Source organism: Strix uralensis, chromosome 11 (genome assembly GCF_047716275.1).
Source record: "Strix uralensis isolate ZFMK-TIS-50842 chromosome 11, bStrUra1, whole genome shotgun sequence".
Lineage (NCBI taxonomy): Eukaryota > Metazoa > Chordata > Aves > Strigiformes > Strigidae > Strix > Strix uralensis.
Genome location: NC_133982.1, coordinates 11,254,393 through 11,272,926, shown reverse-complemented (window position 1 = coordinate 11,272,926; position 18,534 = coordinate 11,254,393). Strand labels below are relative to the sequence as shown.

The 18,534-nt window shown below is 52.1% G+C and overlaps 2 protein-coding genes across 4 annotated transcripts; one reads left to right on the top strand and one right to left on the bottom strand.

The window, feature by feature from the left end:
- Window positions 1–862: 862 nt before the first annotated feature.
- CLN6 (CLN6 transmembrane ER protein) lies at window positions 863–8,951 on the bottom strand. 2 transcript variants are annotated; one of them, XM_074880674.1, is made up of 7 exons: window positions 8,802–8,951; window positions 7,780–7,894; window positions 6,931–7,029; window positions 4,513–4,701; window positions 4,345–4,400; window positions 2,456–2,578; window positions 863–1,252 (listed from the first exon to the last, which is right to left on the bottom strand). In XM_074880674.1, the coding sequence occupies exons 1-7, from the start codon at window positions 8,882–8,884 to the stop codon at window positions 964–966; spliced, it is 954 nt and encodes a 317-aa protein (XP_074736775.1). In that variant the 5' UTR covers window positions 8,885–8,951; the 3' UTR covers window positions 863–963. The 2 variants fall into 2 exon arrangements, with proteins under 2 accessions (XP_074736775.1, XP_074736776.1); XM_074880675.1 differs by lacking the exon at window positions 4,513–4,701.
- Window positions 8,952–11,793: 2,842 nt separating this feature from the next.
- FEM1B (fem-1 homolog B) lies at window positions 11,794–17,935 on the top strand. 2 transcript variants are annotated; one of them, XM_074880338.1, is made up of 2 exons: window positions 11,794–12,159; window positions 14,833–17,935. In XM_074880338.1, the coding sequence occupies exons 1-2, from the start codon at window positions 12,143–12,145 to the stop codon at window positions 16,466–16,468; spliced, it is 1,653 nt and encodes a 550-aa protein (XP_074736439.1). In that variant the 5' UTR covers window positions 11,794–12,142; the 3' UTR covers window positions 16,469–17,935. The 2 variants fall into 2 exon arrangements, with proteins under 2 accessions (XP_074736439.1, XP_074736438.1); XM_074880337.1 differs by having other exon boundaries at window positions 11,806–12,390.
- Window positions 17,936–18,534: the final 599 nt, after the last annotated feature.

The window sequence follows — 18,534 nt, the reverse complement described above, 5'->3', positions numbered from 1 at the left end:
GTTACACGTTCAGGGTCCCTAAATCTTGTGGGATAAAGATGCTCCCTTCAAAGAACAGAGCTACTTCAGGAACCCACCGGAGTCACTCCGCTTTTACTGAATGTTTTTGTTCAGTATGTTTCACTAACAGCTTTTTTCTTCTACCACTTGGATTCCGTCACACCGGGCTCTAATACAGATTTTAGACATAAACCATTCCAGGGATGCAGCTGGAGTGGCAGGAGCTCAGCTCCGTCACCCGAGGATGGGGAAGTAGTGACTGGGAGCAGAAGCCGGCGCAGGCCCTGCACGAGTGGGGCTGGTGCTCACCCCCCCCACCTGATGCTCTTTTTGGGCTGCATTTGTGGGGAATTGGCCCTTCTGCCTCTGCCACCAGCCAGACCCTTCCTGCCCCGCACCTGCACCCAGCAGTGGGGGCTTAACCCCAGCGCAATGGCCGGGACCCTGGGAGGGCTCCCCGGGGCGGGGGGCACAGGGGATGACTTAACCCCCTTCCCAGCGTGTTTTCTCGGGTGGGAGAAGTGGATCCATCTCTCTGTGCCAAGACACTAACTTCCCAGCAAAACTGCTCCCGTTAAAGGCTGGGACGCTCTCCGGGGTGGTGGTGGTGGGATGGGGCTTCGGCAGCGGCCTGGGGCTGGGCTGCTGTGCCCCTGCTCTGAGGCAGGAGGGGTTTGGTGCTGCCCCATAAGCACCTAAAATAGTCAAGCACAGAATTATGTTGTGCATGTGTGAGGGCTGGCAGGTGCAAAGCCAGTGGAGACGCCCCAGCCCTGGCTTTAAAGCAAAGTCTATTTTCCCCTTTTGTTTAAACACCCCCTCCCTAGCCTAGGTCTAGTGAACATACAATACTTCTTGCAGCTAATGTTGGTCAGGAATTTATTTGAAATACATCTACATTAGAAAAACTAGATTTATTTTTTTGTTTGTTTGTTTCTTCAAATCACTTTAAAATATCAAAACTTATAAACTTTCCTTTGCTGCGTGGAGGTTGTTCATGTGCAGGGTGTAAAAGGCCCATGGCTCAGGGATATAGATCACGCCAGGGTACTTCTTCCTGAGAATTTTGTCATTCCACAACCAAACCACCCAAACAGCAATGAGGACCAGCGTTATGATGAAGGAGTAGAAGAGAAAAAGCCCATTGCTGTCCAGGACGAGTCCTTTGCGTTTCTGGTGCATCACTAAAGCCATCATGGCAAAGAAAGTGAAAATGTAGAGGATGAAAATCTGACCCTCCGTCACAAGATACCTACAAAGCAAAAACACCTGTTAGTGCCCCCCAGGAGAAAGCACCGAGAGCCAGCAGCACTTCCAGCTTCACCTGGGGTGAACGTCTCCCCCTTCTTCCTGCTCTGTATCCAAACAAAGCTGTGCTGCTTTCTACTGCCAGATTTTAAGCTGTGATTTGTTTTCACATTTCTTATCAGTAATTTAATAACTGAGCTATGGGCTTCATTAAGAGAAGGGGTAAAGAAACACGTGCCCATTATGGGATTTGAAAGGTGCTGGGCTCCATTTGTGAATGGGATGATTAAAGGCAGAACCAAAGCCAGACTCTGGCTCCGACCCATGGATGTTGTGCTCCTTTAGTCCAAAAATCCACTGCCTGCCCAGCGGCCAGCCTGGAACGGGTGTTAGCAGGGACAAGGAGGAATTACACTCCCTGGTTCTGAAATCGCTAGCACACAAGCTGCAGAGATTCACACTGATGTATTTAAAGGAAGTGCAACGGACTAACTGGGAACTGACCAAATCATCTTGATGATTTTGACTATCAAAAATTAATTTACTATATAAAAACAATCTCAGCAGGGGGTAAAGCCACGGGCAAGGGAGAACATAATCTCTGAAGATGAATGAAAAGTTGTTTGGCTGCCATCAGGGAAACTGTTTGGGAAGATGAGGCTAATGAAAATGGGAAATAAATAAGACCTCTCTCAAAAGGCCATTTGGACGCGCAGGGTGAGCCGAGGAGGCAGCATCTGAGCGTCATGCAGGCGGCTGGGGCTCTGTGTTAACGTGCCTGGACAACTGGCGAGAGCCTCCCCATTGCCCCCGACGAGCGGAGAGCGGGTGGGCATGCTGCAGGCGCTGCGTGACCACCCCAAAATCATCCAGAACTGTCTAACGGCGCCACGAACAGCAGCTTTGAGGGGGGACAGGTGGCGAGTACCAGGGAGGCTGGAAGCTGGAGCTCCAGCAGTAACAACATGCCTGTGGTTGAAGAAACACCCCGAGCAGGGACAGGAGTGGTGATGGGTGACCCTGAAGTTGTCCCAACCTGCAAAGGCTAAAGCAGCTGCAAATTTCAACCAGATTTCATTTGATTTTCCAGATCTGCATAGCAGAAGCTGCCCTGTGGAATGGAGAACCCCTGCCTGCAGGCTGCGGGGCTGCCTGTGGTGCTCCCTCTGCATCCCTCACCCATCCAGAGCAGTCAGAAGCCACTTACCAGTAATAAAGGCTGCTGGGCCCCATCAGAAGCAAGGCAGCCACTGGCATCCTGCTCTCCTCTTCAACAGGGGTGAAGCAGCCGGTGAAATATATGAACAGTATCAGGAAAAAAGGAATATACCTGCAAGCATAAACAACTCCAGTCAGTGATGTGACCCTGGAACGTGTTTAAGCCCCCCCCAAATCCAAACCATGCACATAGGTAATTACAGAATCCTCTAGGTTGGTAAAGACCTTGAAGATCATCCAGTCCAAGCATTAATCTCCACCAGATCCCTCAGCGCTGGGTCAACCCGACTCTTAAACCCCTCCAGGGATGGGGACTCCAGCCCTGCCCTGGGCAGCCCATTCCAATGCCCAACAACCCCTTCTGGAAAGAAATACTTCCTAAGAGCCAGTCTAACCCTGCCCTGGCGCAGCTTGAGGCCATTCCCTCTTGTCCTGTTGCTTGTTCCTTTGTTCAAGAGACTCATCCCCCCTCTCTGCACCCTCCTTTCAGGGAGTTGTGGAGGGCGATGAGGTTTCCCCTCAGCCTCCTCTTCTCCAGACTAAACCCCCCCAGTTCCCTCAGCCGCTCTTCATAAGACCTGTGCTGAGCCCGTGAATTAATTTGGTGAGGCCACCCAGGCTGCTCCAGCCCCATGTGCTGAGGCGGGTGAAGTAGCGGGTAACTGGGGTGCATGGTCCTGCTCCATGGGGTCCTGCGGTGCCAGTTGGGGCATCGTTTCTCTGCCAGTGTCACAGCTCTTGCTACAAGATGACAGCCACGTCCACAGGACAGGTGAAGGGCTGGCAGAGCCTGGTGCAGGGCTATTGTGTGTCCTGGCTGCACCGAGGGCTCCTGCAGATAATGAGACTTCGGGGGCTCTCGCAGGAAAAGCCCAAGTTTACTGATTAGGTCAGCCGCTGGGCTCAAGTGCTCTGCTGAACAATTGCATTTGTTACACTCCCAGGCTCTGAGAGGCTGTGTAAGAGCGTTGTGTTGTGTTAAAAGCTGAACCACAGGAAAGCAGGATGTGGAGCAGGATTTCAACAACCTAACAGAGCCCTTTTTTATTTAAAAGAACAGGATTTGCTTGCTTCACAGCGCTCAAGAAATGGCAAATAAACTGGAAAAGCCTTATGGGGGAGAAATTTCCCTCCGCTCTGAGCAATTTCAGGATTACCTGGCAGTGGATAAAGGACCAGCCTGTCCTTTCTGGGGTCTTTGGTGCAGACAGAGCAGCAGGACAGGGGCCATGGGTGCTGCTGGGACCTGCCGCTGCCTGGGGGCACCAGCAAGGGCAGCCAGGCCGGATGAAACCCACTGTCCAGCTGCAACAAGCGTTTCCAGGCTTGGCTTGGGGTGACAGCGCGGAAATCGGACCCTAACTGAGCTCCCTGGATCACCATGGCCAAATGGCCTCTGCTCCGGGGCAGCACCGGTCTGGCTACGCGAACAAACCCTCCCTCAGTGACAGAGAAGAGCGAGCAAAGGGCTGGAGAGACTGGGCAGTGTCGGGTGGTTTTGGGGTCAACCTGCAAAGGAGCAAAAATGTGAGTGGTGGTGACAGCCAAGGGGCCGGTGCTGTCACCTGCCTCTTCACCTGGGCATCCCATGGAAGGGGGGCGAGGGGCGAGAACAGAGGAGCAGTTCCTCAGGCCCCTACAGCTGTCAAACAGCTGCTACATCCCAGAAATATCCCCGAGACAGAGACAAAACTAGGGGGAACAGGTGATTTTCCAGGGGAGAGATCCACTGTAATCACGCTGGCTCCGAGAACGTTATTCCCAGCCGGCTCTCATCAGCTGCGTTTCATTTTTTTACATACTAAGCTATAATCAGATGAGATCTGCCCGCCCTTGTACCACGTTCTGAGGCCACTAGATAGACTGCAAATCGCTTACCACATCGAATGACCTAAATATTCATCGTAGTAGTAGAGCAGCTCAAAGGAATCAATCTGCAATGCAATGAAAAGAGATTTAAAAGGGCAGAGGGAACAGGGTGCTATTAAATGTGAACAAGCAATTAACATTTTTTTTAAGTGCTTGTATAAAACATAGCCTCTTTACCAGCGTCTCTGGTTTCAGGTTCTTGATGATGGGGTTCTCTCGTACAGACAGATGGTGCTGGTAGCCACTGAAAATCAGGCGGTGGTTTACGGAGTCTCCGACCAGGTGGATGCTGGCTCCCATGACAAACATGATGATGCTGACATAGACCATTGATCTTGGCAAGGTCTTGGGGGATCTCTCGATGAGCTAAAACCGCGGAGACGTGTTGAACAGGTACCCGCAGAGACGCGCGACAAGTTCTGCCCTCGCCGACTGTATGGTGCTGTGCAAAAAATCATCCAAAAAACCCAAGCACGAGGCCTGCAGAAAGCTGCAGGTTGTGCTGCCATGGCAGGCGTGAGCTGCTGCCCACAGTGGCTGGCACCCTGCCGGGGAAACAGAGTCACCCCCCTGGGGAAAGCGGTGTGACCACACCAGAACGAGCTTCCCTGATTCCTGCTGCCTTCCCTAAATGCACCTCAGGAGCGTTTCCACCAGCCTACGCAGCTTTCAGGTTTGAGTACGCACTTTATGTTTGCAACAATAAAACCACATTTTTTGCCCTTGTTAAACCCTTCTGCAAAGCAACACCCCTTAACCTGAGTCAACGCTTAGACCGAATCAGTGATGGGGTGCTTCCAACAGAGTACTCGAAGCAGTTTCTTCACCAGATGCGATCAAAAACGATGAATGAGAAACAAAAAGGCAGCTGCTTTCTGTAGCTGCTGTGCTGAGCGGATCTGCAAGGCTGGCTGTGCCCTCCAGTGGCAGGGAGAGCCTCCAGCAGCACTCCAGCTGAGCACCCGCACTTCACTCCCCTGGTAAGAAACACTTGCTCCTTTGTAATTCTCTGCTGGATGATTTTCAAAGGACTCTTGTTGAACTGTTTGTTGTTTTTTTTTTTTTTTCTTTCTGTCTTCCTAACGGAATCAGACTCACCTCTCTGTGTATTTGCTTCTAAAGAGGAAGCTGCATTTAAACCTGTATCTAGAAATACCTAATTGCCAGTAAAACCGGTTGAGGCAACCTTTTGAACACCAGCTTTAGTGATGAGCTCTCCCTGTACCATCTCAGGGTCTGCTTAGGTCTGGGTAGAGGCACGTGAGGCTGGCGGGGAATCCAGGGTTTCTCAAAACCTGGGGCGAGCCCCTGCAAGCCCAGCTGGGGCCGAGGAGCAGGAGCTTCTCTTTGGAAAGAAGCTCCCCACTCCGCTTGCAAAGCAGGAAAGACCTTGAAAGACGTAAATCCCAGCTCAAGCGGTTCAGGCGTTGGAGGGGACGCCAAGCTGGGCTCAGGAACAGTGGGTCAGGGGGGACGTGTCAGCCCAGCCCGAGGATCAGCTGGGGCCACCTTTGCTTCCCATCTCCCTGCTGCCAAATCAGCTTTGCAGCCCTTCATAAACAGTGAAAAGCTCCTTATTTGTATTTAATTTTGAGGCTTAACTTTCCCTTTCTCTGTAACTGCTGTATGAACGTCAGAGGAGTCTGAAGGGGGAGGAGAGCAAAAGGTCCAGGAAAGCTCTTGTCTGATGGGAAAGGACGGTGGGACACATCCTTCAAGGGCACACTGGGCACAAGGAACGCACCCTGAATAGCAAGTGGATTTTTTCTGTGGACCAACCCTTCATGCTGTGCAGCCAGAGACGTCCAAGACAGCAAACTTTAACCCAACAGCAGGAATCGGCTGTGTCAGACTGAGCTCCAGAGCTTTCACATCCCCAAAAGGACTGGATCCTGAATATTCCTTTTTGGCCACACTGGTATTTAAAATCTCCCAGACAGACCCAGGAAAGAGAGAGTCATTTACTTCTTAGGACATAATTCAATTTCTAGCTAATGAAGGTTAAAATATATTTATAATTGCTTTCTCCTGTCTTCTGGCTGCTAAGTATTTAATATAAGAAGATTTCTAATGATACGACAGTCTTTAACCTCATAAATGGTTTACACAATCCAGTAGCTGGCAGCTCAAGCAAGATAAATTCAAGCTAAAGATACAATTCTAATGTCAAAGAGCAAGTGTATTTAAGCTCTGAACAATTTAGAAAGTCTATTATAGTTCCAGCTGTCTCGTAAGGTCTTTTAAGTCACGGATGGATGTTGTCTGAAAAATATGCTTTGCTTCAGCCAGGGAGAAGGGCTCTGACTCCTCCTGAATCTGGAGTTCCTGGGGGAAGCGATTTGCTCTGGATATGCAGGAAATTGAGTTGTATTCAGACGGTCACTGCTTTGCTCTTTAGAAGGTGGCCTCACAAATTCCTTCTGGAGAGGAAAACCTCTAACACAGAGTAGGGCTGCCTCACTCGCAGGAGTTTGTGAATAACCAATGTTCGTTCAACCAATTCCTACCAAGCCTTTACAAAACTGTATTGTTTACCCTGTTTTTACAACCGGTACTATTAAAACAAAAATAGAACACCTGCACCTTGAGGTTTACCTTTAGCAGAAGAAATGGCGTGATAACATTGTAAGCCATGTGGAAATAATCTCCAGCGCTCGGTTTGTTTAGAGGAAACCACTCCAAAGGTAGAATTATCTGAGGAAGTGGGGGAGAAAAGCACATCAGTCTATGCTCACCACCCAGCTCGCGATTACGGCCCGGTCACTGGCTGAAAGACGGGGAGAGAGAAAATCCTTGCTTTGGAGCGCTGCTGCTTGCTAATTGTCAGCTTGCCTTCACGTAGCTGTTAGTGACGACGTCGGGCAGCTCTCCCTGCAGTAAGCACCCCTAAGAGCGCAATCTGGAGGCGGGTGCTAAATGCAGGGTGTAGTTACACCTCAGCCGCTCGCTCCTGCAGTGCTGCCCAAAGCTGAGGCCGTCAAGTTGTGTGGCCAAGCAAGCGAGCAAGAGCCCTGCAGCAGCGGATCTCCGTTAACCCTCTGCCACGTGCAGAAGCCAGCGATAAAAAAATATATTTGAGGGTAACGGCCGCTTCTGCCCCGCGCTATGTGTAGAGCAGGAGTCCCGAGCTCTGGAGATACAGGCAAGGTACCGGGAGGAGAAGTAGGAACATCTCCAGGGAACTTTTGTTATGAAAACATAAAGTTGTGGGATAGATACATGGAACGAGCTTCTCAGATACCTTCCCCGTGCCTGGAGCAACACGCTCGGTACCAGTTACTCCAGTACATTGCAGCGGTCATCATCTCAAGGGCGGCTCCTCAAGGGCGTCCCTTTGGTGTAGAAAACAGCCCATGGGTCTACAGGGGACCACCACAGCTCTACCCCCCACCCTAAAGAAGTTGATTGCAAGCAAAGCAGTGGGCCTGCCTCTGCCACACTCACCATCGCAATGGGACGCCCGAAGTCCAGCACCCAGTTCTGCAGAGTGAAGTAGAACCACAGGTCAAAATGAAACGGGGAGGTCTTGAAGGTGTCCTCGTTCTTGACGGTTCCATGCCTAGAGGTGACAGAAGTGACAGCGTCAGCCTTAGGTCATGTAACAGGTTTTTGAGGAGGCAGGGAGCAGACTCTGGGTCTGCATTCCCACCCAAAACCTCTGCTTCCCTGGCTGCTGGCGTGGCTCCGGGCTTTGGGATCTGTGGAATAACAACAATGTTGAGAGGCCGAAGAGAGGAGGAGGCAGTACAGAAAGGCAAAATGTTATTAACAAAAAACACCATGTCCCCGTAAGAAGGTTCTTCCTGGCTGAGAAGTGAGCATAAAAGCAGGATGAAAAGCTTAAGTGCTGAATTAAGTGCACCTATTTTTAACTTTTGCATGACAAAGCAAAATTCAACTCCCATGGCACTTCTGCCGAACGCTAAAAACGCCTGGATGCCTGGTGGTACTCGAGCATGGGGATGCTCTGGACGCACGAACACCTTCATCTCCCATTCTGGAGATCCTCCTCCTCCTCCTCGGCAGAGCAAGGCCTGATCCAACCCCGCCGAAGTCTTTCCATCAAACAACCCTCCGGCACCACCGGACCTTCACCTGCCTACGGGAGCAGTGGCCAGATCGCTCTCCTGTGGTGCCAGGACCAGAACAGCCTCAGCTGGATCAGCCACGACTTGCGCTCCCTAAGCCCACGGTCCAAACCCGGTGGATGGAGGATGAGGATGGTGCTACCCTGGACAAGCCGGGGTGCTCTGGGTGAGCCGGGACCAGATGGGGTGACCCAGGTAAGCCGGGCCCTGGCCGAGCGGGGGGGACCCTCCGGGATACCCCGGCCAACCGCAGCATCCTGGACGGGGTGGTGGGGCTGGGGGATCCCGGGGGAGCTGGATGAGCCGGGTTGGGGACCCCCGGGGAAGGGGAGGGGGGGTGTCCCGTTCCCATGCCCGCCCCCCGGTCCCACCGCTCACCTGCCCGCGTAGAGCGGCCCGGCGGGCTGCGGGGAGCCCGGAGCCGCCGCCGGGAACGGCCGCTTCCGCGCCGCGCCCTGCATGTGCCCGGCTGGGCCCGGCCCGGCTGGTCCCGGCCCCGCTCAGCCCGGCCCGGCGCGGCTCCGCCCAGGCCCCGCCTCGGCGGCGGGGGACGAGCCGCGGCTGCGCGGCCGGTGGCCCCGAGACCGCCCCGACCTGGGCGGGTGGGGGGGAACGGCGGGGCGGGGGTGGCACAGCATGGCCCGGCACGGCTCGGCATGGCACGGCTCGGTAGGCTCGGCTCACAGCCCGGCCCAGCGCAGCCCAGCCTTCCCCTCCCCATACAAAGTCCAGGCAGCGGATTTCATTTCCCTTCCCTCTCCAAAGCACCTTCGCTGTTTTTAAAACTAGACGAAAAGGAGCAGGACGACATTTAACGCCTGAATTGCTCTTCCCCTGAAAAGTTCTGGGCCCTCATGTCCTGCCACGTGTCCCGGCGTGAGCCCTCACCAGGCCGAGACCACACGACTGGGCGGTGGGCAGAGGCCGGCAGAGAACCAGACGGAAATCACTGCGTCGTTTTAAGCGCGAGGTTTAATGGAAACCAGGTGCTGGCGCACAGCCGGGCTCTGCCAACCATCTGGCTTCTCGCCACAAGAATCGGTGCTTGTGGCCAGGCTCGTCTCTTGTCACCCTGGAGCGAAATCCCTCATGTTCCGCACCCAAACGGATGCTGGTGCTCCGAGGGGTCGGGAGACGCGGGGGCTGTGCCCTGTTCCCTCTCCCCCGTTTTGCCATTGGGCTGGGACAACTTCGGGGCGGTAAAAGTGTGAGGCAGGGAAGGATCCACACCCCCTGCGACTTAATTTGCACCTCCTGGGGTCTAAATCGGGAGATGCACCTGCACTGGGAACAAGCCGAGCTCCTCAAGTGGAGACACAGCTTTGCTGGTCAGGGGAAATGGGAATTTAAGGTGGTTTGAGGCACCAAAACCTTTTGGCTTCTGCTCCTGGGTAGCTCCTGGAACCCGACGCTGAGCTCAGAATCGGCCTCGAGCCGGGAGCTCTGCAGTAACTACGCTGCCATGTTGGTCTCTCCGTGTCCAACCGCCCAGGTGGTAATTGGGGAGAATAACGAAGGTGAGTCAAAGCTTTCTGCTGAGGAATCGTGGTCCAGGCCGCAGCGAGCTGGACCCCGCAAAGCTGAGGAGGCTCCGAAAAAAAGAAAAACTCTTGCAAAGTGGAGGAGATTGTTGAGGTAATGGAGACAGGTTCCACTTAAACTTACCATGAACCCAGCTTGTCACGCCGTACCTTACACGCCTAGGTGGCTGTTAAAAGCTGATCTTCCTTGACTGAACACAGCGGAGCTGACCGCGGCCTGACTCGCTTCCCTCTCGCCTCCCCGGGGCTCCTCTCGGCGACGGCGGCCACGCTGCCAGGCTGCTGCTCCCATCCATAATGCACATGCCGGCCCGCGCGAAACTTTCCACAAAGAGCCGCGGCTCCGGTTGCACGATTTTAAATTAACTATTAATAGGGCCGATACCGTATCCCCTTCAGAACAATGGCGCACAGCAGACAGCGGCGCAGGGCGCGTATCGCATTACTTAGCGCAGCATTTATCAGAACGCGTGTAAGCGGTCGCAGCGTGGGGCAACTCCTGGAGGTCGCTGGGAGATGATCTGTGCAGAGGAAAGCAGAGGCAGCCAGGCCGGGGGGGGAAATTTAGCTCTCGGTTAAGGTGATACGTGTGCAGCGAGGCTGGTAATGGCGTCCCTGAGTTAAGATGAAGTGCCTGCATGTGCTGGGATTGGGCACGACAAGATTGTTGGGGTGGAGGCATGGTCGAGGTGATGGAAGCTGCTGGTGCCTTCTTTAAAAAAAAACCCAACAAACTGAACCAAAGAAAACCAAACCCAGCTCAGCTGAACCCAACCAACCCAATCCAGCTGAACCAGACCCAACCCAACCCAACCCAATGAACCTAGCCCAACTGAACCCAACCCAACCCAGCCCAACTGAATCCAACCAACCCAATCCAGCTGAACCAGACTCAAGACAACCCAGTCCAACTGAACCCAACCCAGATCAACCTAACCCAACCAACCCAATCCAACTGAACCAGACCCAACCCACCCTAACCCAACCAACCCAATCCAGCTGAACCAGACCTGATCCAACCCGGCCCAGCTGAACCCAACCCAACCTAACCCAACCAACTCAGCCCAGCCAAACCCAATCCAATCCAACTGAACCAGATCCAATCCAACCCAATGAACCCAGCCCAACTGAACCCAACTCAATCCAACCTAACCCAACCAACCCAATCCAGCTGAACGAGACACAACCCAACTCAGCTCAGCTGAACCCAACCCAGCCCAACTGAACCCAACCAACCCAATCTAGCTGAACCAGACCCAACCCAACCCAACCCAACCCAGCCCAATTTAACCCAACCAACCCAATCCAGCTGAACGAGACCTTACCCAACCCGGCCCAACTGAACCCAACCCAATCTGACTTCACTGGACCCAGCCCAGCTGAACCCAACCCAACCAACACAGCCCAACTGAACCCAACCCAGCCCAGCCCAGCCCAACCCAACCCAACCGAAGCAGAGCCGGGTGGGCCTGGCCCGGTGCCAGGCCACTGGAGCAGGGAAGGCCAGGGGAGGCCGTGCAGCCTCCGGCCGGCCAGCGGGCCCTGCGGCCCCGGGGGGCGGGCGGACAGCACCAGGGAAGCGGCGGCGACCTCACACCCTGCCGGGCTCGTGTGCCGGCCGCGGCCCGGAACGTTCGTGCGCTGCCGCCGGTTTCCGGGGGGGAATCGGGACAGAGGGGGCGGAGCTTCCCGTTGCGCTTCCGGAGTCGGCGGCGGGGGGCGGAGCCGCGGCCCAGGCCCGTGCCCGCCGCGCGCCCGGCAGGGCCCTTCCGGCGACCCGTAGCGGTGCCCCGCGCGCGCGGCGCCGGGCCCGGTCCCTGCGCTGCCGTTCTCCGCACCCCCCCCCGCACCCCCGTAGGGCGGGACCGGCGGGTTGGGCCGCGGGTTCGCGTCCGCCGCGGCGGCGCCGGGGATGGGCCGCGGCCCCGGGGGCTCGTGGGGCGGGTGAGGCGGCCGTGGGCGCTGGGGCTGCCCCGTCTCGCCGCCGGCCCGCAGGGGCTGGCCGGGCCCGGGGGGCAGCTGGCCCCGAGGGGGCCGCATGTGCCCCCCGCCGGGCACCGAGGCAGGACGGAGGAGGAGGCGGAGGGAGAGGCCGCCCCGGCGGCGGGGCAGGCCGGTAGGCCCGAGCGGGGCCGTCCCGGTCGTCGAGGCCGAAGTCGTGAGGAGGAGGAGGCGGCGATGGAGGGCCTGGCCGGGTACGTGTACAAGGCGGCGAGCGAGGGGCGAGTGCTGACCTTGGCCGCGCTGCTCCTCAACCGCTCCGAGAGTGACATCAAGTACCTGCTGGGCTACGTCAGCCAGCACGGCGGGCAGCGCTCCACCCCGCTCATCATCGCCGCCCGCAACGGCCACACCAAGGTGGTCCGCCTGCTCCTCGAGCACTACCGCGTGCAGACCCAGCAGACCGGCACGGTCCGCTTTGACGGGTACGTACACCAGGCCCGGCCAGAAACTGGTGTCGGCACAGCGTTACGGGGCTCGGGGCGCTCCGCTGCTCACCCGGCTGGCGTTGGGAAAGTTGCTTTGGTAGCCGCAAAAATGCCTTTGCTGTGTGAGATCCCCCCACCTGATGCTTTATGAGCCACAAAGGCTTTTGCCCTTCCGACATCCCCCACCTGGAATAATATTCGCTGTGCCAGAACGGCCTTTTCTGTGATGTTGCTGCTGTAGGTAATGGCAGGGAACGGGTCAGGGTAGGGTGGTACCTCCACACCGGGAGCCAGGCCGTTATTTACTCAAATTGAGGGTTTTTCAGTGTCCGTCCAGCCCAGACGTCCTGAGGAACATCCCCCATCATATGGGATGGCCAGGAGTGAAAAGTGACATTTTAGGATGGGAAGGGAAGAAAGGGAGGGAAGGGGGTACCAGGCTGGGGCAGCAGTTTGGGGAGAAGCCTGGCTGGGATATGTCCAGGTCCCCGGGCAGTGTGCTGCCATGGCAGAAGGAAGGAGAAATGTTGTTTTTAAAATCTCCCACAGTGCTCATCAAGTTCTTGCCCGTATGTCAGTCTTAAACATAAAGCTGACTAATCGTGAAGGTAGATTGGTCTTTTGAACAGCTTCAGGTTTTGCAGGTGGCTAGCACAGAGAGGAGAGCTCACATCAGATACTGAGCGAGAGGGATCATAATGAGTCCCTGCTGATATCTTTCATCTGGCTCCTACTTGATGAGCTGGAGTTATGCCTGTGCAGCTCCACCTGGCTCAGGGAAAGGCTGGCTTGGTTCTTACATGCTGAATGAAGGGGGAGGAACTGGCTTCCCTGTGTGGTTTGGTTTTTTTTTCTTTCATCCAACCCTTTTTTTCAGAAGCAAAAACTGGTTCAGAATACTTTGGGTGAGGTCTGCCCCAAATTCAGTGAAAGGAAGGGCCTCTGTTGACAGAAAGTGATAGGAAGGGCTGTCAGCCTCCCTCTGCTGCTGAATTTTCTCGTTTCTTGTGCTGTGCTGGGATGGGATGGTGATCTGCTTGCCAGAGCCTCTGCCTGCTACAGATTAAAGGAGGTGTTGTCTGAGGCACAATGGGCACAGTGGCAGCCTGGTGAGGAGAGGAGGCATGTGATCCTGGCGTTATTGTCGTTCTTCTTGAGATAAGGTGGCACAGCAGCTGTAAATACATACCTGTAGTGTACCAAAAAATCACCTCGTGTTCATTAACAAATCCTAGGCCCTGACTTTCCACCTGTTTTAATATAGAAGTGTTTTAATGTGATTATTTACAGTATAGGGAACTTATTAATGTGAATGAAAGGTGTAGACATTTCTGCGTGCCAGAGCTCTTAAAGTGTTGTCTGGAGGTGTTGAATTTACAAACAGCCACACAACTATTCCTGTTGAGCTACATGAGAGCTTCATAAAATTATAAAAATCACTGTTAAAGTTAAGTCAGTGTCTTATGATATTTTAACTTTGGGAAACGTGACTGGACGCATGGAAATATATGTCTCTCCTTTGTGATTTGGGATGCGCCTTGAGTGTGCATTAACTGCGGTGTGAACGCCACCTGTTTCTACATTTAAGTGCTACTTCAAAAATCAGGGGAATGGAAAAGACATCAGGCTTTGTCTTTGTAGTTACACACCGTGCTGGATTTGGGAATGAAAACAGCTTAAGAAACTGTGATGCTTTGCTGAAGTTAACTGTCCCCTCATTTACGAGTGCCAGCAAGCTGTCTACAAGGCTGTGATGTAAAACAGATGTCTGAAACAGTACAGCTCAGAAGAACTTCTGCTTTTTTAAATTTTATTTTGTTCCTGGAGTTCCATTTGTTGTAACCAGACTGCTGGTCTGGTTTACAGCGCGGGCTCTCGAACAAGAGGTATCGGCACAGCGGAAGCGGTGGCAGTTTTGCAGCTCAGGGAGGGAGAACAAGTGAAGTGGTACGAAATTCTTAAGCTGCCAGGGCCGGTGTGAACTGCAATTCATGTCTGAGTTTGTTTTTTTGTGTCAATATGTCAATTTTAAGTTTTCTCTCTTTCTTTAATGTGTCAGTTTCTGGCACAAGGCATCAAAGGTGCGGTAAATCTTGCAACTCTTCTTCCCGAGACCTCTGTAGGCTGAGGGCTGGAGCTTGCAGGTAGGATCTTCAAAGCAGCCTGGGGAGTCCTAGTGCAAAATGTGGCTAAATCCCCTGGCTGCTTTGAAGTTTCAGCTTCCAACGCTTCTTCTTTCAGGAGGTCTGTGTGCTTGATAAGTCTCTTATTCTTTTTTACCCTGCCTATCCCGGTGAGTCCCTTCAAGTACAAAAATAGCTATAAAATGTCTCTTAATGGCTGGGTATGTACGTGCCTGTTGCGTACTGCTCGGCTGTCTGTAAAATGTTTTTGAAGGAGCGTCGGTTTAACTGCTTGTCCGTGTCGTTGCGTTTGCAGCTTTGTCATCGATGGAGCCACGGCTCTGTGGTGTGCGGCAGGAGCCGGCCACTTTGAAGTAGTCAAATTGCTGGTGAGTCACGGCGCCAACGTGAATCACACGACGGTGACCAATTCGACTCCCCTGAGGGCTGCGTGTTTCGATGGCAGGCTGGACATTGTGAAATACCTGGTAGAAAACAACGCCAACATCAGCATCGCCAACAAGTACGACAACACTTGCCTTATGATCGCGGCTTACAAAGGGCACACGGACGTGGTGAGGTACCTCCTGGAGCAGCATGCCGATCCCAACGCCAAAGCCCACTGCGGTGCCACGGCGCTGCACTTCGCGGCCGAAGCCGGCCACTTGGAAATTGTGAGGGAGCTGGTCAAGTGGAAGGCGGCGATGATGGTCAACGGCCACGGGATGACTCCGCTGAAGGTTGCGGCCGAGAGCTGCAAAGCCGACGTGGTGGAGCTGCTGCTCGCTCACGCCGACTGTGACAGGAGGAGCCGGATTGAAGCGCTGGAACTTCTGGGTGCCTCGTTTGCAAATGACAGAGAAAACTATGATATAATGAAGACTTACCACTATTTATATTTAGCGATGCTGGAGAGGTACCGAGACAGCGAGAATATAATTGAAAAAGAAGTTCTTCCACAAATAGAAGCTTATGGGAACAGGACTGAATGCAGGACTCCTCAGGAATTAGAGTCTATTAGGCAGGACAGAGATGCCCTTCACATGGAAGGCCTCATTGTGCGGGAAAGAATTCTGGGCTCGGACAACATCGATGTTTCTCACCCCATTATTTACCGTGGGGCTGTTTATGCAGATAACATGGAGTTTGAACAGTGTATCAAGCTATGGCTCCATGCGTTGCACCTCCGGCAGAAAGGCAACAGGAACACTCATAAGGACCTCCTGAGGTTTGCCCAAGTCTTTTCTCAGATGATACACTTAAACGAGCCTGTTAAAGCCAAGGACATCGAGAGCGTTCTGAGGTGCAGCGTCTTGGAAATCGAACAAGGCATGTCTCGGATCAAAACCACCCAGGACTCTGACATCCACACAGCCATGGACAACTATGAATGCAACATTTTCACCTTTCTCTACTTAGTCTGCATCTCTACCAAGACCCAGTGCAGTGAAGAGGATCAGTCGCGAATCAACAAGCAGATTTATAACCTGATTCACCTCGATCCCAGAACTCGGGATGGCTCTAGTTTGCTGCACCACGCTGTCAACTCCAGCACACCGGTGGATGACTTCCACACCAATGACGTCTGCAGCTTTCCTAACGCGCTGGTCACAAAACTCTTGCTAGATTGTGGTGCTGACGTGAACGCCGTGGACAACGAAGGGAATAGTCCGCTCCACATCATTGTCCAGTACCACAGGCCCATCAGTGACTTCTTGACGTTGCATTCCATCATCATTAGCCTGGTGGAGGCTGGTGCTCATACAGACATGACGAATAAGCAGAAGAAAACCCCTCTTGACAAAAGTACAACAGGGGTGTCTGAAATACTCCTTAAAACTCAAATGAAGCTGAGTCTCAAGTGCCTGGCTGCCCGAGCAGTACGGATCTATAACATCAGCTACCAAAACCAGATCCCCAGAACTCTGGAAGAATTTGTGAAGTTTCACTAGGCTACGTAAAATCTTTTCATGGTGGTGCTATCCCGGGATGACATCAATTGCAGACAGCAGAATGCATAATGTATACATGGATTTGTTTTTCTCTGTTCTTTTGGGTTTGGGTTCCTCTCGATTCAGTCTGCAGCCTCAGTTCTTGTGCAGATCTTGGGGCGGGGGAGGGGGTTTAAAAAAAAAAAAAGCCACATCGTTTTCCTGTAGTCAGATCTGATGTTTGAGATTTTGGTCATTTCTTTTGATTAAAAGAATTGCTTCGTTATCTCTTGCTTTTGTAAACGAAGTGGAAAGAATCCCAACGTAACCTGTGCAGAATGTTTTCTTGCCAATGCACATCTCCACTTATGATTTGCAGCCGAATGCTTTAGGTAGTTATTTACAAAGGTGCCTCTGAAAGCCGGTGTCGCCGTGCTACTGAGGCAGTAGCTTTGCAAATTTTAAAAACTTTTTGGAGTGAGGTGGGAAAGAAAAATTGGAAATTATGTGGTAGTTGGTTCAAGGTGAAATCTCAACATACAGAGCAGTCCATTGCTCTCATACCTCACCATCTTTTTATGCCTTTTAGTTAATGCTGAAGATGTTGGTAACATTTTAAATTTTAATTTTTTTTAATTAAATTTTGAACAGCAGTTATCAACAGCTACAGACGTATGGAATGCTCTGTTAGGAAATACAGGTTTAAATTCAGCTATGATATGTTCATCTGGTAAGAGTTGAAGTATCAAGCTCTTCATTTACACTACTACAGTAAGTATTGAATAACTTTTGAAAAAGGAACTTGCACATTGACCGAAATGAACCGAAGTCATGGTTTCTTTTTACGTAGCTAAGTTGCTCATATATAAAGATCATGCATGGATACCTAGAAAATTTATAGGGTATTTGTGTTTGTGTGTGTCCCAACATTTCAGAATGCTTTTGACTTGTTTTTTGTTGTTTCAATGATCAACGTGCACCTTTTTGACTCAAAGTATGTAAAACTGCACTCTTGGATTCAAAATGCTGTATCTTCCTAACGGAGTAGTCTGTTGCCAAAGAGAGTCTTCCTTGAAACTGCTAGAAACTGGCTTTTCCAATAAGCATGGAGTCTGTGCCTCCCTGAATTGGACTTGAGGATTTTTCATGATTTTTACTCCTTTCATTATGAAAATCTCTATGAAACCTGATTTTTAAAAAATTGTCCTATCATAAGATCTTTTATGATAAGCAACTGATTGTATAATACCGCTGTTGCTTGAGAAAGTACTTCTCCTTGGTAGAAGTTGCAGATACTCCGACAGTAAAATGTCACTTGTTTTGACAGGCTACTGAAAACTCTGTTTATTTTAAATGCAGCTTTTTAACTGTCAGATGATGAAAGAATGTTCTGTAGGTTTTTTTTAAACAATCTGGATAGAACTTTAAGGCGAGATTTGGGCACACGTTTCTATTTGTATTACAAATAAATAAACATTGAATGTGGAATTAGCTTGTAACTCTTAATTTGTGTCTAGTGCCAAGCAGAATAGCGCTGCTTAGACTCTATGGTGCCGTCAGCGCTGGCTGTTGTGTCTCCTTCAAGGGAAAAGCTTTCGAAATACTGTGTCTTCTAAGCTGCAAACTTTACCCTGCTAGAAACTAGCGCCTGAAGTGAAAAAATGTGTCTGTCACTTGTATCTCAGGTAGGTTGGACTACTGCACTTAAAAACCATGACTCTTGCAACCAAACTTCAGGCAAAATGGCAAAGCCAAATTCAGCCTTAATGCAGCAAGTGGATGTTATCAAACGGTTGGGGGGGTAGCAGTGTTTCTGTAAATTGTTACCCTAAATGTCTTCCTCCTGTGTGCTGAGGTGTATTCACCTGAGGTCCTCAGGAAAGCTGCAGTTCTGTATTTTGCTGAGAATTTGCAGTGGTGATTTTTAGCCTGGCTGTTGGAAATGCAAAAAAAACCCCCAACCTGTTGAAGTCGCTGTTGCTAATTGCGAGAGCTGGGGAATGCTTTTAGTCTCCCATTTTGGGATTGTGTCCGTTACTGCTAAAGCTTTGAACCTGAAATTCCAACAACTTGAGGCCACATACCAG